The 26214-nt window shown below is 49.4% G+C and overlaps 1 protein-coding gene across 2 annotated transcripts in view; it reads right to left on the bottom strand.

Annotated features, from left to right (window-relative positions):
• PODXL (podocalyxin like) overlaps window positions 1-26214 on the bottom strand; it is a 46120-nt gene that overhangs the window by 4600 nt on the left and 15306 nt on the right. Inside the window, exons 2-5 of one of the 2 annotated variants that reach the window (XM_049893187.1) lie at window positions 4971-5855; window positions 2753-2940; window positions 2367-2438; window positions 145-292 (exon numbers count right to left, since the gene is read on the bottom strand). In XM_049893187.1, coding sequence (XP_049749144.1) covers window positions 145-292; window positions 2367-2438; window positions 2753-2940; window positions 4971-5855 — 1293 coding nt within the window. The remainder of the gene's footprint in view (window positions 1-144; window positions 293-2366; window positions 2439-2752; window positions 2941-4970; window positions 5856-26214) is intronic. The other variant, XM_049893188.1, reaches the window with a different exon arrangement.

Raw genomic sequence — 26214 nt, 5'->3', positions numbered from 1 at the left:
AGAGACCAGCTCAGGTGGCCAGGAGAAAGGGGGGCTAGACAATTCCTAGACAACCAAGGCCGTGGCATCCTCTGACGTGGCCCCTGAGCACCCTGCCCCACTCCCACCCCACACAGGCTTCGACCCCCCTTGCCCAAAACTCACTCTGGATGGAGATCTCCTTGACCACCACGGCCTGGCTTTCTGGAACAGGTGCCAGGCGTATGTGGCACTGATCCTGAGCTGCGCTGAAGGAGCTTTTCACTGTTTTGCACAGAATGGTGATCAATTTTTCATCCAGAGGACCCTGTACCTATTGTGGGGAAACCACAGATGATTCCTCGGGTCAGACAGCAGCCTAGGTTCACGGGGCCGCCTTCCTCGAGAGGTCAGGAGTATGCTGCAACCCTGCTTAAGCCTATCCCCTCTCTGGCCTCAACTGGCGCCACGCCCAGCCTGCCAAGAGTCCAGAGTTAGGTGCTTTCCCCGGGCCCGTGCTTCTCTGCAGCGCTCTGATCTCTCCCCGCCCTCACCCTCTTTATCTTGTCTGTGGTGGGATAACACCTTTCACCCTCATACGCTTTCCCTCCCTCGGAGTTCCTCCAGGATCAGCACTTTCCACCTCCCTGTTCTAGCAAAGGAAAGCAAACACTTCTCACAACCAGCCCACAACCTGCCAAGTTTTAGCCAAAAGAGTGCCTGAGGGAAGGCTGCGCAGCACCCCGCGGTCCCAGGGGCGATCTCAACTATGCTTTCTGTACGTCCAATAAGCCCAGCCCCAGGAGAACACCGCTCCCTTTTAAAACTCTAGTCTAAATATGTTTCTGTAAAGTTTACTTGGAAAATGCCAGCAAAATGGACATGCAAAAGAAAAAAAAAGTGCAAATCCAGGTAGCATTAGAGCATCCAAGTTCTCTTTCATATGGAAACCATGTTCTGGTCTATTCTCAGTCCCTAGAGAAGGACATCATGCTTGGTAAAAGCAAAAAAGAGGAAGGGCCTTAACAAGATGGACTGACACAGTGGCTGCAACGTGGGCTCAAGCACAGCGATTGTGAGGATGGTGCAGGACTGGGCAGTGTTTCCTTCTGCTGTATACAGGGTTGCTAAGAGTCAGAACCAACTCAATGGCACCTAACAATAACAACAGTAAAAACCTGTTGCCAAGGAGTTGAGTCCAACTACCCCATAGGGTTTCCAAGGAGCGGCTGGTGGTTTTGAATTGTGGACCTTTGGTTAGCAGCCTAAGCTCCAGTGGTAGCTGCAAAAATAAACACTGACCAGGAGAGGGCAGCAGTGAGCCATCCATGACCTGCACTCCAGGGCTCCCAACTATTTCCATGCATGGTGCACCCCCAGAGTACAGCCCTTCTTCTCCTGAGCCTGGGTAGAATGAAGGCTGGTGCGCTCCCTGCCCCCTCTCTCATACAAATGTACCTGCACACACACACACCATCCAGAGCAGAAGAACAACTGTTGGCTATGATTCCCTTGTGCTCCAGGGAAAAAAAAAAACAGTTGGCTTCGAGTCGATTCCGATTCATGGTGACCTCATGTGTGTCAGAGTAGAACTGTGCTCCATAGGATTGTCAATGGCTGGTTTTTTGGAAGTAGACTGCCAGGCCTTTTTTCTAGGGTGCCTCTGGGTGGACTCCAATAGCCAGCCTTTTCTGTCAGCAGCCAAGCATGTTAACTGTTCCACACCACCAGAAACTCCACTCAGAATTACCCGGCCCCATTCTCTCCCAGACTTCTCAGGTTAGCGGGAAATTCCCTCCACCTGGTCTTCTGGGAGGAAACCCAGGTGGCGTAGTGGTTAAGTGCTACGGCTGGTAGCCAAAGGGTCGGCAGTTCAAGTCCACCAGGTACTCCTTGGAAACTCTATGGGGCAGTTCTACTGTGTCCTATAGGGTTGCTATGAGTCGGAATCGACTCGATGGCACTGGGTTTGGTTTTGGTTTGGTCTTCTGGGAGGCTGTCGGCTAACACCTGGGCCAGGAAACCTAAAACCACAGGCTGTTAGCCTCTCATTTTCAGTCAAAGCCTCTCAAGTGCAAGGAGATTTGCCGAAGTCACACCCTGAACTAGGATGAGGGTCTCCCAGACCACGGAGTAGGTATACGGTGAACGCGAGGAGACTGCCTGGGTGCTCTTTCTGGCCCTGCAGTGGCCCCATGAGTAACCCTGGTTGGAGGAGCCGGAACCTCACGTTGTCACTCCAGCTGCTGGGAAGGGGCCTCCCCACCAGGAAGAAACAAGGGCAGGACAGTGAACACACCTCTCACCCCCTTTTTAGAAGAGACACCTTATCCCCCTACACCTTCCTCAGCCCTGCTGTGGAGCTGCCTTCGGGGAGCAAAGGCGGCACCAGTTCAGGAGGTACTCACACAGGGGCTGGCCTTGGTGAGGTTCAGGACGAGCATCTTCTCATTGGGCTTTTCGGGGGCCTCACACTTTACCTGAAAGAAGCCACTGGAGTCAGGGTTCGGGCTCAACCTGGCAAGACCTGTCTTTGACTCGTCCCTCCCCCTGGGAGGGTGAAACTGAAAGAAAGACGTTCAGGGCAGCAGAGGCGGGGCTGGGCCAGTTTCAAAGCCAGGAAGGCCCCTGGCTGTCCAGTGGTCTAAGGCAGAGCCAGCAAAGCCGGGGCTGGGGTAGGGGAGCAGTGAAGGGAACCCTGCTCCTACGGTCCTGGCAAGGGGCCTGGATGGAGGGAGGAACAGATGTGCCCTTCCTGGAGCCCACTAGTCCGTCCCACCCTTGCCGGAATTACCTTGTGACTCCCAAGAGCTGAGGTGGGTGAATAGGTGGTGGACCCTTGGGGGGCAGTCGTAGTTGGCTTCGGGCTGGAGCTGGGTATTCCTGTGGGGCCTGGCAAGGGGCTTGCTGGCTGCGGTGCCATGGAAGTAGAGGTCTCCGGGGCCGGTTTCCCTCCTCCAATGGTGGCTGACAAATCTGAGACTGGGAAGAAAAAGGCTGTGAGAAGAGACGAGTAGTCGCCTAGAGAGAAGCGGACAGTCTGTTCTCCTTCTAGCTGTTCTCTCTGCTCTTCAGTCTTATCCCCACCAAGACAAGCTGCAATGAGCAGGCTATTAGGAAGGAGACGCAGAATCGAAGATGTGGGTTCCTGTCATATAGGACAGGCTAGGTCAGCCTGGACAGCCACTGTGAGAACCGGGCAAAGGAAGTAACAATGATGATGACAACGATGAGGACATCGACCACCACCACTGAGCACTTACTCGATGCCCTCGGCTGAGCTCAGGCCGCAGATGTGCTTTCTCATTTAATCCTCACAATGACACTCCTTTCTTAGAGACGAGGAGACTGAGGTTCAGAGAGGCTACAGGATTTGCCCAAGGCCACATGGCAACAAGTGGCAAAGCAGGGATTTGAGTCCAGGTTTGGATGGGAATCCAGCTCAGAGCCCAGCTGGTACGGTACGTACGGCAGGATGCTGCCACCCTCTTCTAGCGCCAGTAATAGTTGCCTCTGAGTCCATTCCTACTCATGGCAACCCCACGTAGTAAGAGTAGAACTGAGCCCCATGGGGTTTTCAATGGCTGATTTTGGGGGAAGGAAATCTCCAGGCCTTTCTTCTGAGGTGCCTCTGGGTGGACTCAAGCCTCCAACCTTTTGGTTAGCAGCTGAACATGATGGTGGTATGGAAAGAGGAGAGAACAAGCACTCCCCCGCTCCTCTGGAATAAGATGGCAGTGTCTCCAAAGTGTTCTATCCTACGAGGGGCTGGCTGGGGGCAGAAGGCCTTGTGATGGGTGAAAGGAGAGAAGAGAGAAGACTGGACACGGGAAGAGGGGTGACTGCTGGACCTGCCCCCCTCAAGCCCTTGGAGCTGCCCTAATGAAGGTGAAAGCAGAGGAATTTTGTTTAAGTGGAGGAAGAAGTGGCCAAGAGTCAAATCTGACACATGGGCGGATGGGCCACTCAGGGAGGCAGGGACCCCCCAGGGACTCCTTCTAGTGCAGCCCTCTGTTCACTTCAAGATGCATCAAAATTACCTGGAGGGCCTGAAAAAATGCAGGCTCTCAGGCTCATGCCCAAAAATGCTAATTCAACAGATCTCAGCTGGGACGTGCTCTTGAAGCTCATGGCCCATCAGCAGTTTTTAAAAATAATTCACTGAGTTACGATCAGCACTTGAAAAAAGGAGATGGAATAAAATAGAAAATATCAGGGTGCATCACGTAGAGTGAAGGTTTAAGTCCTGTTTCTGGGAAACTTTTCTTTCAGTTATGAGTGTGGTCCAAGTGTGGGGTGTGTGTGTCCTGGATCATGAGATAAAATCAAAATGTATCTTATCGTGGATGGCTGTCAAATTTCTTAGAGAAATATTGTTCTAGAGTTCTATCATCGGGGGCAGTGGTGGTTCAGTGGGAGAATTCTCACCCGCCATGCAGGAGACCCAGGTTCAGTTCCCGGCCACTGCACCTCACGGGCCGCCACCAGCCGTCAGTGGAGGCTTGTGTGTTGCTATGATGCTGAACAGGTTTCAGCAGAGCTGCCAGATTAAAATGGACTAGGAAGAAAGGCCTGGCAATCTACTTCTAAAAATCAGCTGATGAAAACCCTGTGGATCACAACAGTCCAGCCCACAACCGATCACGGGGATGGTGCAGGACCGGCCAGTGCTTTGTTCTGTTATGCGTGGGGTTGTCTAAGTCAGGCTTGACTCGACAGCACCTAACAACAACCAAGTACCACAAGCACCCAGAGTCTTACCACGAATAGACTGTTGGCTGGTTTATGTGCTAAAGTGGGCAACACCGTTGAGCCCTCATCAGAGCACACAGCGCGGGGCCCCTGCTCATCATTGAAATGGGAAACAAAGTCTGAATGAAGGTGAAGTGTATTCGTATTGTTTAACCCTCAGCATAAATCTCTATCTTCCAGTGGAGCAATTACATTAAATATGAGCTTTTAAAAGTTCCTTCTTGCTTGGAAAAAAAAAAGAAGAAGAAGGCATGACTTACTTGGTGTGGCAGCTGTCACCGGAGCTGTGACGGTGGGACTATCCACAGGGCCTGAGCCTGGAACTGGGGCATTTGTGGATTGTTTTTCGGTTGTGCTCCCTCGGGGCTTCGAAGTAACAGAGCTCCCAGATGGCTGGGGATTAATAGCAGGTGTGGTTTTCGAGGCGCTATCTTGACTTGGAGATTGACAGGCCACCTGAGTTGTTTCACCAGGAGTCCCACAGGCTGTGGTAACGTCCTGCTTACTTGTGCCTCCAGATTGATCTGCATCTTTGGCTACGTTCTGGCTGCCTGTGGTTTTATTCTCAGGTGGGGTGATGGGTCCTGACTGTGTAGAGCCATCTGAGTCAACCGCAGGAGGGCTGTCTGGGCGTGGAGTCACCACTGTGGTCTGGTCACTGGGACCTGTATCTCGGTTTCCCTGGCCCGGAGCTGGAGTCGTGGTACCCGAGTTCTGGTCTGAAGCTGGAGTCGTGGTACTCGGGTGTCCCTGGCCAGGAGCTGGAGTCGTGGTACTCGGGTGTCCCTGGCCAGGATCTGGAGTTGTGGTACCCAGGTATCCCTGGCCTGCAGCTGAAGTTGTGGTACCCGGGGTTCCCTGGCCTGTAGTTGGAATCGTGGTACCCGGGATTCCCTGGCCTGTAGTTGGAATCGTGGTACCCGGGGTTCCCTGGCTTGTAGTCGGAGTCGTGGTACCCGGGGTTGCCTGGAGATCTGGAGTCATGGCACCCGGTTTTCCCACGTCTAAGGCTGGAGACCCCATTGTAGTACTGGGTGTTGTAAGAGTCCCTTGTTGATTAGCTGGGGCTGGGGCTGGGGCTGAGGCTGAGGCTGAGGCTGAGGCTGGGGTTTGACGCACAGGGGAGGTTTCACTGGCCGCCTCTGCTGTTCACAAAGACAACACAGAATCGGGTTAGGGTGTTAGCTACAAGCGTTTCCTCCACACCTGTCCCACTCTTCCCGAGAACTCAGAGGTCGGGCTCCCACTCCTCGCCATTTGGCTCACCAAAGGCCAGATTTTTCAAGGCTCAAAGCACTTCTAGGAGGGAGGCTGAGAGTGAAGCACGGAAGGTCAAGGAAGCTTCCTCACGTTTTTGAATATACTACCACAGAACCAGGCCACCAAAATCACCTCTGCCTCTCCCTCCCCAGCTCCTACACGGCATGGCAGAAGAGCCAACACACGCATGCGCACTGAACTACACAGGCGCCGCACTAAGCTTGGCTCCGTTCTCAGCAAACATGTGCGCACTGAACTATATGGGCCCTGCTCTAAGCATGGTCTCAGTTCTCATGGAAGTTACAGTCCAGAAGGAGAAGCTGGGAATACATTGCAATTATATTAATTATTGTTTAAGTACAGTTAATTGCAAGAAGCGCTAAGGAAGAAAAAGCACAGCATGCTTTGGGTGCGTTCAGCATGGTAACTTAACCTTGTCAGGAGTCATGGAAGGAAGGCCTTTTATGCATTAACTCAACAAAACACGTACCAAGGGAGCCTTTATGTGACAGGTATGTGACAGTCGGGACCTGGGGATGCAAGACAGATCTAATCCCTACCTTCATGGAGCTTACATTCTCTTGTGGAGCTTACATTCTAGGAGGCAGACAGACACTAAACACGTGGACAGAGCAATTAAATGTCAAATTGTGGTGCGTATTATCAAGGAAATGATATAGAGGAAAGAGGAGGAGAGAGACTATTTAGATAGAGATGCAAAGAAAAGCATTTCGGAGATGACAAGCTAAGACTTGAGGGAGGGGAAGGAGAAAGCTGTGTGAAGGATGCAAGGAATAAAGTGTACCAGGCACAAAGGATGGGACCAACGAAGGCTCCAAAGTAGGAAAAGGAACAAAGAGAAGGTACATATGAAGGGAGCTTAGTGAGTGTGGGGGAGGTATCAGGGTGCAGAAAACGGGTGACCTTCTAGGAAAAATGACAGTAACTTATTGTCCAAACCAGACTTTTTGTGTACGCCATTGTGTGAAAATATACACAACAAAACATACAACCATTCAACACTTTTACATGTACAATCATTGACAGTGGTTACATACTTCAGGTGTGTCACCATTCATATCCTCTCTGCCCAAATTGTCTCACCACCATTGACTTAGATTTTGTGTCCCTTAGAGTTCTCATCTGTGCTTTAGAATTACTGTGGTCATGTTGATCTGATTTAGGTAATTCTTTAAAAGGGCACAATGCTCAAGGCGAATGTTATTTATTGAGTTAAACTGTTGTTTAGTTTAAAGATGACTTCATGGGACAGTTTCCATTCAAGGTTTAAAAGTTATTTCCAGGCAATAGATTGGGGGGGTTCTTCGGGTCTCAGTGTACCCAGTAAGTCTGTAGACCAGATGCTTTTTAGAGAAAAAGGAAGGAATCTTTAAAATCATATCCTAGGTAGATCACCTTCCTTATAGGCCATAATAAGGCTTTTGGATTATATTCTAAGTGCAAAAAGAAGCCACCAAAGCCTTTAAAACAAGAAAGTTGTATAAGGTGATTTACAAAGAAATTCACTCCTGCTGTTTTGCGGGATGTGGACTGGAAGGAAGAACAGGAAAGTGGAAAGACAGGAGGTTACTATAGTAATCCAGATAATAGATAATGGCTGGTTGTATTAAGTTCTTGTCTAGAGATGAATTAAGGAGGGACTCAAGGCTGTATTTTGGAGACAGAATCAACTACTTGCTGATGGACTTAAGTGAGGGGAAAGAGAGAATCCAGGAATCACTCCTGGGTTTCTGTCTTTAGCAGAAGGGAGGGATGGAGTGGACCTTTGCCATTCTTTGTAGTCAATCAGAATCTACACCATTTTTCTATGTTTGGGGAATTCCCCACCCAGTACGACTTGGTGGCAGCAGAATTTGCCTCCCTGCACAGAAGCTGAAAATGCCAGCTATTTGCTTTTAAAGCCTCCCTTGCAACTGGAGAAAAGCATGTGACGAAGCTGTCATGAGTGAAACACTCCCATCCCAGCCAGTGAGCCAAGAGGCAGTGAATGTGAGAAACGCTGATGGCAGCATCAGTAAAGCCAAGCAGTAGTGAAGCAATGCTACAGCAGTGTCCACAGCCGGAGATGCAGCATCTGGTGCTTGGCGTCGGTAGGCAGCACCGGTCTCTTTGAGCTAGTTCTCTAGCCTGACATGGGTGATATTGAAGCAGCCCTGGATCCCTAGTGGTATAGTGGTTAAGTGCTATGTCTGCTAACCTAAAAGGTTGGCAGTTTGAATCTACCAGGCGCTCCTTGGAAACTCTATGGGGCAGTTCTACTCTGTCCTATAGGGTTGGTTGCTATGAGTCGGAATCGACTCGACAGCAACAGGTTTGGTTTTAGGCTGGATCCCAACCCACCTGGAGCAAAGGAGAATGAAGAACACCAAAACCACATGGAAAATACTAGCCCAAGACACAAAAAAGGCCACATAAACCAGAGACTCCATCAACCTGAGACTGGAAGAACTAGATGGTACCCAGCTACCACCAATGACCTGACAGGGAACATAACAGAAAGTCCCTGACCGAGCAGGAGAAAAGTGGGGTGCAGAACTCAAAGTTCTAGTAAAGAGACCATGCTTAACGGTCTGACTGAGAATGGAGAAACCCCAGAAGACATGGCCCCTGGACCCTCTGTTAACCCAGAACTAAAATCATCCCCAAAGCCAACTCTTCAGACAAAGATTTGACTGGACTATAAGACATAAAATGATACTCGTGAAGAGCATGCTTCATAGTTCAAGGAGATACACGAGACTAAATGGACAGCTCCTGTCCGGGGGCGAGACGAGAAGGCAGAAAGGAACAGGAGCTGGTTGAATGGACTCGGGAAATACTGGGTGGAAAGGAAGAGTATGCTGTCACATTATAGGGAGAGGAACTAGGGCCACATAACAATGTGTGCATAAACTTCTGTATGACAAACTAACCTGAGCTGTAAACTTTCACCTAAAGCACAACAAAAAATTAAAAAAATAAAGTAGCCCTGGAAAAGGACTTGAATAGGCAGTTCTCCAAAGAAGAAATACAAATGGTCAATAAGTACATGTATGCCAATAGTTATTAGGGAAATGCAAATCAAAACCACAATGAGATACCACTTCACATCCACTAAACCAAAAAAAAAAAACCCATTGCTATCAAGTCGATTCCGAGTCATAGCAACCCTACAGGACAGAGTAGAACTGCCCCATAGAGTTTCTAGAGAGCACCTGGTGGATTCAAGCTGCTAACTTTTTGGTTAGCAACCGTAGTACTGAACCACTACACCACCAGGGTTTTCCAACATCCACTAGGAAGACAATCATCAGAGAATGGAAAATAAAAAGTGTTGGCAAGAATTTGGAGAAATTTAGCACTGCTGACTGGAATGTAAAAACGGCATAGCCGCTGTGAAAAACAGTTTGGCAGTTCCCCAAAAAATTAAAAATAAAATTACCTGTGACTCAGCAATTCCAATCTTAGGTATATATCGCGAAGACTTGAAAGCAGGGACTCAAACACACACTTGTACAACAATACTCAGAGCAGCATTCTTCACAATAGCCAAAAGACGGAAATAACTCAAGTGTCCATTAATAGACAAACAGGTGCCATGTTGGTATATGCATACAACGGAATACTATGCAGCCATAAAAAGAAACTAAGTTCTGACACATGGTACAGCATGGGTGAACTTCGAAAACATTATGCTAATTGAAAGAAGCCGTACACAAAAGGACAAATACTGGACGATTCCACTTATATGAAGTACCTAGAATAAATAAAGCAAATTCATAGAAAGTAGAATAGAGGTGACCAGAGGCTGGAGGAAGGGAATAATGACGAGTTATTTTTAATGGGCATAGAAGTGTATGTTTGGAATGACAAAAAAGATCTGGAAATAGACAGTACTGATGGCCACACGACATTGAGGATGTACTTTAACACCAATGAATTGTACACTCAAAAATGGCTAAAATGGTAAATTTTATGTATGTTTTACACAATTAAAAAAATAAGTATCCCTAAACATGGTGTCCAGTGATGCCAGCTCTTCCATAAGCTAGACAATACCACTGTATCCTTTGCGTGCACGTGCGCACACGTACGTTTTGCTACTGAGAAGTAAAAATTTGTATCAGGAGTGGCTGCAGGCAAGAGGACTTCCAGGATTACTTATCAGGCCTTACTGGGGCTAAGGGCAACTGAAATTCTTCAGGCATTAAGAGATAAGGCTCTGGTATCCTATGGCATCTTGTACGGAAGCAGCCACATTATCACCTAGGAAGGGCCTACCACGTGGCTTTGAGGGCACCGAGTGCTGCGTGCTGCTTCTGTTGAAGAACATGAAGGACACACATGCCAAGATGTGTGTTGAAATCAGTGCTGTGCCATGGTTTCTATGTTTTATGAACTTTGTAGTTTATAAAATATCAGTGCACCTCATAATTGATGGAGTCATAGGGTCTTTTTGATAAAAGGCTGCTGAGGAGAGTATCAGCATACTTGAGGAATTGAGGAATTTAAGGATGTGGAGTGAGATGGTTGCGACTTACAGTGGGGAGTAGCTGGAATCGGGGTGTCTCAGCACTCCTGACAGTGGGCTGGATGATTCTGTGTTCCAGAAGGCCGCAGCCTTCAACACCCTATGGAGCAGTTCTACTCTGCACACTTGGGGTTGCCATGAGTTGAAATCAACTCGACTGCAACTAACAACAACGGCAGTTCTGTATTGAGGGGTCTGTCTTGTGCATCGTGGGATATTAAGCAACATACCTGGCCTCTACCCACGAGATGCCAGTAACACACACACCCTCCCCAGTCGTGACAACCAAAAATGTCTCCAAAAATCATCAAATGTTCCCTGGGAGGGGACAAATGCATTATTATAGTGGCTGCTAACCGAAAGGCCAGCGGTTCGAATCGACCAGCCACTCTGCGGGAGACGGGCGTGGCGATCTGCTTCCGTAAAGATGACAGCCTTGGAAACCCCATGGGCCAGTTCTCCTCTGTCCTATAGGGCCACTATGAGCCGGAATCAACTCGACAGCAATGAGTTTGGTTGGATATCCTCACAAAAGCTGGAGAATCTGAAAATTGATGACTTTTCTTGAACCCACCAGAACTACCCTGAAAATGAGACAGACAACTGAAGGTGGAAACAGGACAGACTCCCATAAGGTTAAGCTAGAAATTCTTCATGATTGCTCAAGGCTGAGTGTGGGCAGATGTGAGTGGATGGGAAGCCCTGGGAGCTGCAGACATGGAAAAGTTCACGCTGATGCAGACTTTCCCCCTGGCACTCATAAGGAGGAACTGGCTGGAGAGGAATCTCCAGTGAGTGTCCTCTGTGGTGCTGGCTAGGGGGAGAAAACAGCAGTCACTGTTGAAACTCCAGACAGACCCGTCTCTTTCATGGGGGGAAAAAAAAACCCTTAATTTTCAAGTGGTATTGTTAACTGTTATCAAGTTGCCCCATGCACATTGTAACTAAACGCTGCCAGATTCTGTGCCATCTCCGTGATCAGTTGGGGATCAGGTCATTGTGATCCATGGGGTTTTCACTGGTTGATTTTCAGAAGCAGATCACCAGGCCTTTCTTCCTAGTCCATCTTAGTCCAGAAGCTCCGCTGAAACCTGTTCAGCACCCCAGCAACATGTAAGCCTCCCCTGACAGTTGGGTGATGGGAATCGAACCCAGGTATCCTGCATGGAAGGCGAGAATCCTACCACCAAACCACCAACATCCTCAGTCTCCAGAGGGAGGGAGGTCAACGAAACTTATGGCCTGGGCACTCACTGGTGGAAAATGTCTACTGCCGGGGAGGGGAAATGACAGCCACCATCAAACTCTGCCCAGACTGTCTCCCCCGTCTGTCGCTGTTAGAAACAAGTGTTAAACTTCAGGTCGTTTGGTGGTTGGAGAGTCGATTCCAATCCTTGGTGACTCCATGTGTGCAGAGTAGAAGTGCTCCAGAGGGTTTTCAAGGCTGTGATCTTTCGGAAGTAGATCGCCAGGCCTGTCTCACAAGGCACCTCTGGGTGCATTCAAACCGCCAATCTCTCAGCTAGTGGTGCTTAACCATTTGTACCACTCTGGGACTCCTTAAACTGCAAGAGAAAGGCAAAGCTTGTAGGCTGAGGGCACTGGTCGAAACCCGCTGCAGCTGTGGAAGGGACCAGGAAAAACAAGAAAGCTCTCTACCCCTGGGGGAGGACAAGAATACATGCTAAGGCCAGCATACCATCCAGAGAAGGGGCAGGAGCACCAGTGAAGGCCACACCTTCAAGCCCCAGGTTCCCAGTGCCCATGGAAGGCTGAGGTTCAACCAGAACATCAGAGAATGTCACCTCTCCCCTGCCCCACCATGCTAACTAACAAGCGTGAAGTAAAAATAACAGTTGAATAGAGCTGCAGGGAGCTGCGAAAGGCAGACCTACGGCCAAGCAGGGAGACAAACAGAAAGTGTTACTACAGGAATTTGCACCTTTTTTTAGTATTCCGACTAGATTAACACAAATCCCCACGCTAAAGACACAGCAGAAGGAAAGCCATACACTGAAGTGCTGAAAAGCAAAAATGCTACTTTGAGGACTAAGGTGCACCTGACCCAAGCCATAATATTTTCAGTCGCCTCATATGCATGTGAAATCTGGGCAATGAATAAGGAAGACCAAAGAACTGACGCCTTTGAATTATGGTGCTGGCAGAGAGTGTTGAATATACCATGGACTGCCAGAAAAACAAACAAATCTGTCTTGGAAGAAGTATAGCCAGAATGCTCCTTAGAAGTGAGGATGGCAAGACTTCATCTCACATACTTTGGACATGTTATCAGGAGGGATCAGTCATGCTTGGTATAGTAGAGCATCAGGAAAGAGACAAAGACCCTCAAGGAGATGGACTGACACAGTGGCTGCAACAGTGGGCTCAAGCGTAACGATTATGAGGATGGTGCAGGACCAGGCAGTGTTTTGTTCTGTTGTTCACAGAGTTGCTATGAGTCGGAACCAACTCGACACCACCTAACAATAACCTACTTCCTGTCTCTCAAAGATTGATTTGCCTATTCTGGACATTTCATATAAATGAAATCATACAATATGTGGTCTTCTGTGGCTGGCTCCTTTTACTTAGGATAATGTTTTAAGGTTCATCCATGTTGTAGCATGTATCAGTACTTCATACCTTTTTATTGTTCAATAACATTCCGTTGTATGTATATAAAGCGAGCCTTGGTGGTGTAGCGGTTAAAGCGCTTGGCTGCTAATGGAAAGGTCAGCAATTCGAACCTACCAGCCACTCCACAGGAGAAAGATGTGGCAGTCTGCTTCCATACAGATTTACAGCCTTGCAAACTCTACTGGGCAGTTCTACTGTGTCCTATAGGGTCACTACGGTTCGGAATTGACGAGACAGTGGTGGGTTTCATTTGGCTGATACGTATATACCATATTTTATTATTCATTCATCTGCTGTTTCCATCTCTTGGCTATTGTGAATAATGATGCCATGAACACAGGTGTACAGGTATGTTTGTGTTCCTGCTTTCATATCTTTCGAGTATATACCTAGGATTGGAATTTCTGGGTCATATGTTTAACTTTTTGAGGAACCACCATACTATTTTCCATAGCAGCTGTGCCATTTTCCATTCCCACCAGGTCTGACTTCTTGACATCCTCGCCAACACCTGTTATTGTCTGTCTTTTTCTTTAGTGGGTGTATACTGGTATCTCATTATAATTTTGGTTTGCATAGGCATATACGGAAATAAATATGGATTCGTACGCATAAAAGGATTAGCATACGTACATCTCTTTCCTAGCTCTGTCCACTGAGAGGGCCCAGGCGTAGTGACATGCCAGTATCATCAAATACATCCAGCACCCAAATCTTGGTGTCTAATACCAAATAAGCTAGGGCTCCTTGGAGAAACGGCTGATTCTATATTGCTCGCATAAGAAAAATGCAAGATGAGCTTGGAACATCTTGTAATGCCAAAAATAAGGATGTGTTTAAAAAAAAAAAAAAAGAATTTGGGCATGTCAAAAAGACATGGGAGCAAACCTGAAAGAGGTCCCCAATGGCCAAAACGGGAACAATGTGAGCAACAAAATGGATTGTAACCCCAAAATAAAAGAAGTATCCATGAGTCCGTACTCATATAAATAAATGATTAAATAAATAAATGGGGGTGAAGGAACAAGTTCTTCTAACAGAAGAATTCCCCCCAAATTGTAGATACTTCCCTCTCCAGAAGGAGATGCATAACCCCTCCCTCCCACTTGAATGGTGGCTGGTCTCAGTGACTGGCTTCCAGCAGGTCGGAAAGGGGAAAACAGTAACTACTCCAGTGGAGAAAACCTGGTAGATGCCACCTGAGCCAAATGATCGGGATAACATCACCCAAAGTGCAGTGATAAGTCACATCACGTCCCATGAGATGATGTGATGAGAAGGGAACTTCACCCCTGCGGTCTTCTTTCAAAATTGCAGAAACCCCATCTAACTGTGAGAAAGCATGGGACAAACCCAGGGTCAGGAGCCTTCTACAACACAACCCGACTGGTACTCTTCAAAACTGTCAAGATCATGAAAAGCTGACAGAATGAGAAACTGTCACAGATTGGAGACAAGTCAGACAAGATGATTAAATGCAGTGTCACATTCCAGAACAGAGAAAGTCCATTAGTGGGAAATCTACTAGAATCCAAATAAAGCCTGTAGCTGAGTTAAGAGTATTAAAAAGAAAAGCCTGTTTGCTTGTGGACAATAGGCAACTGGTCAGCTTACAGCCACCTCACTTCAGGTTGGTGCACTGAGGGCCTTTTATATTTACCCTAAAGGAGCCCTGGTGGTGCAGCGGTTAAATGCTTGGCTGCTCAGTGAAAGGTTAGCAGTTCGAACCCACCAGCTGCTCCACGGGAGAAAGATGTGGCAGGCAGCCTGCTTCTGTAAAGATTAGAGCCTTGGAAACCCAATGGAGCAGTTCTACCCTGCCCTATGGGGTCGCTATGTCAGAATCAACTCAACAGCAATGTTTTTGTTTTTTTTTTTTAATTTACTCCGGTGGTGGTAAAGGGGGAAAAAAAAAAGCAAGCTACTGGGACCAGTACCAGTTGCAGTCAAGTCGATTCTGACTCGTGGGTGACCTCCTGTGTCAGAGCAGAACTGTGCTCCATAGAGTTTTCAATGGCTGATTTTTGGGAAGTAAATCACCAGGCCTTTCTTCTGAGGCACCATTGGGTAGAATCGAACCTCCAACTCTGTGGTTAGCAGCTGAGTACCTTAACAATTTGCACCACTCAGGGACTCTAAGCTCCTGGAACGAAGCAGTCTTTTTTTGGCCACAAAAACTTGAGAAACTGGAATAGGATTCTTTTGAGACGGTCAGGCAACTGGGATAAAGAGAAGGAGGGAAGGAGGAACAAGAAGGAAGCCATTCAGCCTGAAACTCGACTCCAAAAGTGTTAATTCCTTAGTTTTGATCAATGTACCATGGTTATGTAAGATGTTATTAACGTTAGGGGAAGCTGAAGGAACAGTGTAAGAAAATCTCTGCACCATCTTTGCAACTTTCCTATAAATCTAGAATTATTTTAAAATAAAAAGTAAAAAAAAAGGGGGGGGAAAGAAGCTACAAATCAGAAGATAGTTGCAATACATGTAACCATCAAAAGATTAATATCTGAATATATTTTTTAAAAACTTCTATGTATAATGAAACAACAAACCATCCAAACCAAAAAAGGCAAAAGAATTAAACGACAAAGGTATTTCCCAGAAAAAGGAGCACAAATAGCCCATGAACATCTGGACATGTTAGTAATTAGAGAAATGCAAAATAAAATAAATATTATTTCATATCCACCGGTTCGGCAAAAAGTTTTCAATCAGACAGTAACAAGTGGTAGCAAGAATATAACCCGCTGCCATCAATTTCAACTCATGGCAACCCCGAAGGGTTTTCTTGGCCGTAATCTTTATGGAAGTGGACTATTAGGCCTTTTGTCCACGGCGCCATAGGCCACTGCGTGAGCTTAAACCGTCAACCCTCAGGTTAGCAGTTGAGCACAAACCGTTTGCATCACCTGGAGTAGTATCAATCAGTACCACCACTTCGGAAACTAGTATGGTATTACTAAGTCAAAACGTGCACACATCTTCCAATTCGGCAACTGTACCAGTGGGCACATACCCTGGGGAGAGGCCTCCCTATTTACGAGAATATTCCTAACAGTGTTGTTCATATTAGCCCCATACAGAAAACATGCAAATATTTGTCAACAGTAGTACGGACAAATAAACTGAAAAAAAAAAAAATCCATTGCCATGGAGTGGATTCCAACTCACAGAGTCGCTATGGCTACACAGATCATGGTAAATCATGGAATAGTCCTATACTAGAATTTTTTTTTTTTTCTGGGCTTAGAATACTATGCAGCGCTTAAAAATGAATGAGCTACATCTACATGCTGTACCATGAATTACTCTCAAAAATACTGAAAATAAAAGCGAGAACAAGAATATTTATGTAATGACCCTATCCACGGAGCTCAAAAATTGGAAAAATTAAGCAATATATTTTTAGGAGTAGAAATATAATATTACTAAAATTTTACAGAGAATCTAACAAGTTTAAGATAATGCCTTTTTTTTTTTTTTTTTTAAGGAAGAAATGGCTGACTGTAGTGAACGCTGAGATTGGCAACTTGAAAGCCACCGGAACTTCAGCTTGCAGTTTCAGGGGAAAAGTAGAAGCCTGATTGGGGCTGACTGGTGGAAACTCTGGTCGCGTAGTGGTTAAGTGTTATGCCTGCTAACCAAAAGGTTGGCAGTTTGAATCTACTAGGTGCTCCTTGGAAACTCCATGGGCCAGTTCACTCTGTCCTGTAGGGTCACTATGAGTCGGAATAGACTCAGCAGCAACAGGTTTGTTTATTTTTTTGGTTTTGGAGAAGGAATGAGTGGTAGGGAAGTGTGTGTAGTGAAAACCCAAAGTTTCCAAAGAGTGGCTGGTGGATTCGAACTGCCCACCTCTTGATTAGCAGCTGTAGCACTTAACCACTACACCACCAGGGTTTTACTCTACGTCAGTTGGCAAAGGGAGCAGAGAAATATGGCCGCAGCTGGAGGGAGCTGGTGTAGTCAAGAAAGCGTTGTTTTTCTTTTTCAAGATAGGGGGCGCCAGCGCTGATCAGAACACTCCCGTTCTCTCTCCAGTGTCATCAGGTCCCAAAGATGTGGAATGGGGTGCACATGTGCTGACCCAGAGATACCTCTTCTTCCCGCCCCCCTCCCCGCAGAGGGCCTGGCCTTCACTCAATGTCAGGTGCCTCCTTCTTTGAAATGGGAAAGAAGATCAATGCAGCTGTAAGCACATCTGTAATTTTGGTGGCTGGAAGATAAAGAGCTTACACTGATGGCTTCAGTTTTCTCAGTGAAAGCAGCCATACTGACTCAGATGACAAAAGAGAGGCGGTGAGGTTATGCGGGAGGTTTGAGGAAAAAGTCTGAAATGCTTATCTTGGAAATGGGAACGTGAACCTACTAGAAAAGTGTCTCCCAAACCAGCGAACATCAGAATCACCCGGAGGGCTTGTTAAAACACTGGCTGGTGGGCCCAGCCCCAGAGTTTCTGATCCAGTAAATCTGGGAAGCAGCATAAGAACGAGCATTTCTAACAAGTACCCAGGTGCTGCCAGTGCTGCGGATCAGAGGACCACAGTAGGAGAACCACTAGGCTTAGAAAAATAGAACGCGATTTCCAAGTTGTATTTGATGCCAAATGGAGGCGTGAGGTCATGAGTTCAAAATGTATCTAGTGAGCTAGACTGTGTGATTTCAGTCCCGTGATGTTCAGCTGCTTGGGCACAGGCATGGAGAAAGTGAGGTAAGGGTTCATCGGGAAATGGGTTTGCCAGTTGGGCATGATGGCAAAAGAGGGTGAGGGGACTGGAGGATATTTATAAAGTAGGGATTATAATGGTGGATAGTGAAATACAGAAAAGCTAAAGAGAGAATAAGGAGCCCTGGTGGCACAATGGTTAAGCACTCAGCTGCTTACCGAAAAGGTCGGCTGTTCAAACCCACCAGCCGCTCCATGGGAGAAAAGACCCGGCAATCTGCTCCCATGAAGATTACAGGCTAGGAAACCCTATGGGGCAGTTCTGCTCAGTCATAAGGGGTCAATATGAGTCAGAATGGACACAAGGGCACACAACAACAAAAACAAAGTGAATGTAGCCATATGGGCAATGAGGAAATGAAGGCTTGATGGCTTGAGTTCAAGCATTACGGTACGGGTGGACTTCCAAACACACTGGAAGGTACTGAGATAGTGATCAAAGAATGAAAGAAATGCTTAGATGTCAGAGGTGGTGCTGTTTGTGGCGGTGGTCTAGTTCAAGTGAAATGGGAATGGCTGAATAAAGTAGAGCCTGGATAAGGTCAGGGAACTGGGCGGCCAGGTCCTGGACTGTTCACCCAAGTGGGAACTGCAATCATAGAGAATGATGGTGCAGGCTGATTTGGAGAGGAAGGAGTCAAAGTCTTCAGTGAGTGACGGGGAGTGGCCCAGAGGTCAGCAGATAGTGGCAATGAGGAAAGGCCACTTCAGCTGGCCTTTGAAGGTTGCACAGAAAGGAGTTAGCTCAGAGCCAGTGCCCCCAAGGGCTTATCTCCACTGGGGCAGTGGACAGTGGAGAAGGTCAACTTTAGCCTTCAGCCCTGCTCTCAGCCTTCCCCGAGTACCTGCTTCCTCCTGTTCCTGGCCATCTCCAGGCCTGGGACTGACTCTGGACTACTAATAGCGGGAAAGGAAATTCAAAAGAATACCCCAGGAAGAGGGTGTGTGGTAGGAGGGTGGGAAGGCAGTGGGCTTGGGGACTCCTCCTCTGGACGCCAGTGTCCACCTCTCCTGCCTTTGTTACCCCCAGCTCACCACCTCCAGTCATGGTTATCTCCAACCAAAAGCCTCCAAGGAGGGGAACAAAGAAAGAGCAGGAGCCAGGCAGGATAATGGGGTCTGGTCTTCCTGGATTGGCATGATAGAGCAGACTGAGAAATGAGAGGCTGTGCCTCTGACCCCTGAGGGCAAACTATCTGCCCTCCTGGAATACATCTGTGAAATGGGCATATGGTTTCAAAGGTCGCCTAGGCATGTTCCTAAGCATGAAGCTGTGTACCCAGCTAAGTCTGCTTTTGCAGCCCCTTCAGAGGGCCTGCCCTCAGCCTCCCGAGAGGCGTGCAAGCAGGGCCCTTTCCAAGGACTGGCGGCCTGAAAACTCACTTTTGCAGCATGTGGAATCACCACACGAGCCCTTCCTTCCCAGGAAGGGGCGCTCTATAGGGGACCGTGCCTGGAGTTGATGGGTGAGGTCAGGGAGGGCCTGCGTCCCTTTCCCAACCCTCCAGGTCCACCCTTCTTGGGCCCCAATCCCGCTCCCCATCACAGACTCTCCCGGGTAGTGACCTGGATCCAGTGAAGTTTACATGGTGCTTTGGAATGATGGAGGCCCCGTGCTTAGGAAGAGGCCTGAGGCTGCACTAGTAGCTGAGGGCACCAGGTCCACTGCTGGCCGGCCAGGCTTTGCCCCGGTGCCAGCTGGTCAACGGTCCTCTCTCCACACCACACTCAGCCCTTCTTCACCTGCTCTCACTTTGAACGACTGCTGCCTCCCACATGATGTTCCCCTCAACTCTGTGCTTCTCAGGTTTTCTGAAGGCCACACCCCTCACCCCAGGTGGGCCCCACACCTGCTTCTCCCTGACACTCCTCTGGTACAGCAAGGCGCCTTCTGCTCAGCACAGGTCTGTCCTTGGAGGCTCTGCTCTGCTGTTCTGCTCATGTTGGCCTATGCCCCCCTTTTATAAATCGTTATTTTCTGTGGATTTAAGTCAGCCCCCAAAGGCCCCAACCTGACCTGGGTGCATGGCATCCCCAAGCGGCTCATGGGCAGACAACTGCCTTCGGGAAAGGAGGTCAGGGCTCTGCTGGGACCCTGGAATGGAGTCAGGGAGCCAACTCCCTCACCTCTGCCGACCAGCTACAGCCATCTCCCAGGTCTGTGCTGAGCCTGGGGGAAGCTGGGACCCCTCTGTGCCTCGGGTCCCCATCTGGAAAATGGCAACAATGACCTCTGCGTTGCTCCGTTCAAAGATGGGTCTGACCACCGTCCCTGGCATAAGGGCTTGGAGGTTCAGGTTCCTCACAAGAACAGAAGTGGCAGGGATGACTGCCCAACTGTCTAGGGAGGGGCGGCGTCTCCAGCCTGACCTCATCACCCCCACTCAGACTTAGTGCCCTGAAGTCAGGAAGACAAGGGTGGCCACTCAGGCCTCCCTGGGGGGGTTATCACCTAGCCCCTCAGCATCCCCTCCCACAGAAGGGCCAGCGCTGCCCCTCGGGAGATAATTACGGGCATTCTTCAAATCTGGAATTGTTCTCTGCTTATCAGCTTGTTTCAGCTGGCCCGCTGGCACTGCTCTCCGGGTGGGGCCCCAGTCTGGCTGTTTCCCTGGGCAGGGGCAGCTGCCAATCTGCAGGAGGAAGGCCCAGTGACATCAGGGAGGCAGCCTTCACCTGGGCACGTTGCTTCCTGCAGGGCAGCAGCGCAGCCGGATGCTCACACCACTTCGTCTTTCCCAGCCCAGCAGCCTTGGAGCTGGCTCTGACCCACAGTGACCCCACATGGGTCAGAGTAGAACTGGGCTCCACAGGGTTCTCAAGGGCTGATTTTCCAGAAGTAGATTGCCAGGCCTTTCTTCTGAGGCACCTCTGCACGGACTTGACCCTCCAACCTTAGGTTAGCAGATGAGCACGTTAACCATTCGCACCACCCAGGGACTACCTAGTCCTAACTGGCCACATCCTGGGCCACTCTGACCTCCTGCTCCTCCTCCACTAATGCAGTGCAGGGTGGAGGTTAGGAGCCCAACCACCTGGGTTCAAATCCCAGTTCCACCCTGAACTAGCTGTGTGACCACTGTGTTCTTCAGTTTCCTCATCTGCCAAAAACAGAGAGGAGAGTAATGTGGGTGACTCAGAATGACGCGTGCATATCAAAAGGGCTCACATAGAAGTGCGATGAGTGTGATCCTGCTGAGCTGCCCCAGAGGAGGGGCAAGGCTGCTCCAGTCTCCATGCCGCCTGTGCCTCCGCCTCCCCACCTCTACCCTCATGCGGTGGCATGGGGGCCAGGCTTCCCACTGGGGGACCCAGGCTTCCCACTGGGGCTCTTCCCCAGAGTCTGGGGGTGGTGACAACACCATGAAGGCCCAGACAAGGATGACCAGTGGGGGCAAACCTGAATCGTTCAGGGGTGCGGTGTGGGCAGGGCACAAGTGGGGTGGGGCTTTCCTGCCCGCAGCCTGACGTTCTGACTGACAGCAACCCCAGACCTCATCTCAGCAGGAAAAGGCCTCTGCTGAGAGCTATTAAAGGTCTCCGGGCAGCAGCCTGGGCTCCAGGGATGGCGTCTGGTGTCCAGGGCACCAAGGCAGGGGAGGACCCTTGAAGTGTGTCCTCTGTCCCTCTTCAGCCCAGGTTTCCTCCTCAGTGAGGTAAAGCTGAGCCACTTCCGCCTCCTTCCCCATCCCAGCCCAATGGGCAGAAATGCAGACAAAAAGTCTGGTAAGTGTCTGACGCTGGAACAGGAGGGAAGGCACGGAAATGCCTTAGCGTGTATTCACCACCAACTCTGGCCGGGAGCCTGTGTTTGGTGTGTCCTTTCACCCTCAAATACCACGTGGGCTATGAGCTATTACCCCCAGGTTAAAAGTGAAGAAACTGCACAGAAGGTAAACAACACCCAAGAGGAATGCCCTCCTAAGAACAATTAATTATAAGATAAGAAGGCAGGAATGGGTAGATAATCAGGACAAAAGAAAATGGGGAACTCAGGGCCAAAATGGGGACAGTGCTGACACCTTGTGGGAAATGAAACCAAGGTCATGAGGCACTCTATCTACAAACTACGGGATGGGAAATGAATTTGCTCTGTAAACTTTCACCTAAGGCACAATTTAAAAAAAAAAAAAAAGTAAAGACACTGAGGTAACTTGTTCAGCATCACAGCAAGCAGTTAAGTGAGATTTGGGGCACAGTCAGGCTGAGGGCAGAGCCTGGTCCTTTCCACTCTGAGAAGGGGCCAAGGTGGGAGTCGGGGAAGCTGGTTCTTGCCCCAGAGCTGCCCCCTGGGCAAATCACTTCCGTTTCTCGGGCCTTGGCTTCCACTTGTAGAATTATGACATGGTGACACAGTGATGTATAAATAGGGGTCAGCAAATTTTCCAGTAAAGGGCCAGACAGTAAATATTTTAGGCTTTGAGGGCCACTTGGTCTCTGCTGTAACTGCTCACCTGTGCCGCTGTAATCCCAAAACAGCTACAGACAGCAAGTAAATGAATGGGTGTGGCCCTGTGCCAATAAAAGTTTATTTACAAAAACACGTGGCCAAATCATAGTTTGCTAGCCCCTGATGTTATAAAATCCCTTCTGGAATCTTGTTCGTCATGGGAATGACGAATGTCAGCGGCATCAGGGTCCCGGCTGGGACACGTCGATCCACCTGACTTGGTTTCCCTCTCTCTTCTCCTTGGGCAGACTGCTTCTGGTTCACAGCTCCTCCCTGGGCCTCCTCACCTGAGCTGCCTAACTAGAGCCCGGAGTTTTGGACCCTTAGTGTCCGCCACCGGCCATAGCAGCTTCTGCTCATTTGGTCAGGAGGTCCTCAAAGAACAGCCCTCCCCCTGACTTTATTCTTTAAAATGTTTTACTGAAGAATTACATACATTCAGAAACTGCACACATGACAAGTGTACACCCTGATGAACTTTCATGGGTGGCAAGCACCCATGTCACCAGCACCTGGACCATTCTGGACACCCTTTCTCTGCTCCCTTCCAGTCACTCTCCTCCAACCACTCTTCTGACTTAAAAGCATCACAGGTTGGCTCTGGCTGTTTCTGAACTTAACAAGTGAGGTCGCACGGTATTTACTCTCCTGTACCTGCTTCTCTCCCCCAGCGTTTTCCTTGTGCAGTCCATCCTCACTGGGCTTTCCTGTAGACCATTCATCTCATGCAGGATACTATGCTACTGTGTGAGTGTGCCACAATTGATTTTTCCGTTCTCCAGCTGACAGGCACTTGGGTGGTGTCCAGTCTGGGGCTGACTATTATGCACAGGCTGCCCTGACACTGCAGTTTGTGTCTTTGGGGAGCATTTGTGCCCAGGCTGGGCTGTGCGTGTGGAGCTGCTGCCGCTGAGCCCATGGGAGGGGGTGAACCGGGAGGGCGGCTGCCAAGCGGGCAGAGGTGCAGCTCCAGACTCATCTCCCGGGCTCTAACCTCACCCTCAACATCCCACCCGCTGAGAGACTCCAGGCCGTACCCATGTGGACTCGGCTCGGTTGCCCCAAACTCCTCCTAGCCCCAAATCTACTCCCTGGCCTGCCAGCTCAGCTGCTCCTCAAATGTGGGTTTTCGGTCCCGGAGCCAGGAAGGGCTGGAGTGGAGGTGCAGAGAGAGTACCTTGGAGGAGCTAGGAGGCCAACTCCAGGGCCTGCTCTGCCCCCTGCTCTCCCTGCACGTGTGCTCTGGGGGCCCCTTTACTCAAAGCCCCAAGCGGGGTGGGCTCCAGTGGCCTCTGCGATCCCTTCTAATGACAAAGAAAATTAGAGGCCTGGAGTTGTCAATACACCCCACCCCACCCTACCAGGACCTTTCCAGGTGGGGGTCAGAGGGTCACCCCTATTCCTGCCCTCCATATCCCTATCCCACCCTACCCCACCCCACTGGAACCTCTCCAGGTGGGGGTCATAGGGTCACCCCATTCCTGCCCCTCCATATCCCCACCCCAACCCCACTGAAACTTCTCCAGGTGGGGGTAAGAGGGTCACCCCTATTCCTGCCCTCCATATGCCCACCCCACCCCACCAGAACCTCTCCAGGTGGGGGTCAGAGGGTCACCGTCATCCCCCCACCCCTGGATCTGGGCTGAGCACCTGGGCAGGAAGTCTCTACGTGCAGTCTTAGGATCACTCATGATTATGGCCGGGTTGCTGAGGGCAGGGAGGTATGAGGAGAGCTTGGAATTCAATCAGCTGTGCCACCGAAGACCCCTGCCCTGTCCCCATCTCTGGGGCCCTGGCTCCTCTCACCCCCAGTATGGAGATGCCCCAACCCCCTTTTCGGCCTGCCACTGCCTCTGCTGCTCCTGACAAGGAGGGGTCCACAGGCTGCAACCCTGGGGTTGTATGGGGTGCCAGGTATTCTGGGGACTGCCAGGCTGCCAGGGAAGGGGCTGAGTCTCTTCCTGAGCTGAAAGACTAACCTCCTTACAATCATGTCTTCCCAGGGCCTCCTAATCCCCTGGCCTGTCTGACTGCTGGGCAGCATGCCCAGGAGCAGCCCGCCCACCAGCCAGCAGGAGAGGGGGTGCCCGGCTGACGTCGCCCACCTCGCCGGCCACAGGCACCTGAACAAAGGCCACGTGGGGGCAGATAGCAGACCTTCACCCGCTTTCAGGTCAGTTTCCATGACCACATGTGGGAGACATCCGCAGCCCCCACAAGGAGGCCTGGGAATCGGGGACCTGGGTTCCTGTGTGAGCCGAGGCCTCTTCGGGCTTTCGTGTCCTTTTCTGTCAAGAGCGGGAGGAATATCTATCATAGGACCAAACGAACATTTGAAAAAGTGTAAAGCTTTGGGGAAAATGTTACAATACTCCAGATGGAGCGTGTCCTTACTGAGGGACAGGGCTGGCAGGGCGGGGAGCCAGCTTGGACACCTGGCCAACACCCTTCCGCATACCTGAGGCCTGGAGACAGCACTGCCTGGGCAGAGCCTCTCAGAAGTGGCACAGGTATTGTGCTCTATGCACCTGCGCCATGTCCAAGGCCTGAGCAGAGGGATGAGCTCTCTCCCCACATGGTGGACATGTCTACATATCCACCCATTCAAAACACACCTTCCTTCACCCGTAAGGACACGGGGGCTTCTACACATGCACGAACCTTGATGACACAATGCTGCATGAAAAGAGGCAGACGTGGAAGGACAAATACTGTATGGGCCCACTTAACATGAAATCTCTAGAATAGGACAATAGGAACCCTGGTGGCACAGTGGCTAAGCACTCGGCTGCTAACCGAAAGATTGGTGGTTCAAACCCACTAGCTGCTCCGTGGGAGAAAGATGTGGGAGTCTGCTTCCCTAAAGATTACAGCCTTAGGAACGCTATGGGGCAGTTCTGCTCTGTCCTATAGGGTTGCTATGAGTCCGAGTCAATTGCAACGGGTTTGGTATTCTTTTTTTTTTTTTTTTAGGCTAGGCGAATGCATAGAGTCAAGTGTATGTGTGGTTACCAGCAGCTGGAGGAGAAGGAGGGAGAGGGATGAAAAACTTTTGGAAATAGATAATGGTGACGATAATATAACACGGAGAATTGTACTCTTAAACATGGTGAAAATGGCAACATTTCTGTTATATATATTTTACCATAGTACAATTTTTTAAAAACATAAAAAAAAAATCTATCTTCTGAAGGCAGTTTATCATCAGTATTCTCAATCTTAAAAACCAGCATTTAGTTGGACGGAAATGGGACTGTGCTGTCATATTATAGGGACTGCAACTAGTGTCATATAGCAATATGTGTATAAACTTTTGTATGAGAAATTAACTTGAGCTGTAAACTTTCACCTAAAGCACAATTTAAAAAAAATAAAAAGATTTAAAAAAAAAAAACAAGCCAGCATTTCTTGAGGCTTTGTGATATTTGCCTGACGCTGAGCTAAGTGCCCGACATGTGTGTTCTCACTCGAGCCTCCCGGCAGCCTCCGCGAAGGCACTGGAATGTACACTGTACAGAAGAGGAGACTCGGAATGGGGACATGGGTGATGGCTGGGAAGGCCACACAGGGGAACTTTAATCCAGGCTGTCTCTCTCCAGGGTGTCCAGTGGTCCACCCCTGCCCCAACAACGAACCCTCGCCATCATCACCAGGTTCTGAATATGCCTGCACATCTCTTGGAGTCCCTGGGTTGTGCAGTCAGTTAACGTGCTTGGCTGCTCACCGAAAGGTTAGAGGTTCAAGTCTACCCAGAGGTGCCTTGGAAGAAAGGTCTCCTGATCCACTTCCAAAAAATCAGCCATTGAAAACTCTGTGAAGCATAACTCTACTCGGACACGCATGGGGTCGCCATGAGTCAGGACAGATTCATCAGCAGTTGTTTGATTTTTGGGGTTG

This window comes from Elephas maximus, chromosome 8 (assembly GCF_024166365.1).
Source record: "Elephas maximus indicus isolate mEleMax1 chromosome 8, mEleMax1 primary haplotype, whole genome shotgun sequence".
Taxonomy (NCBI): Eukaryota; Metazoa; Chordata; class Mammalia; order Proboscidea; family Elephantidae; genus Elephas; species Elephas maximus.
This window is presented reverse-complemented; position numbering and strand designations above follow the sequence as displayed.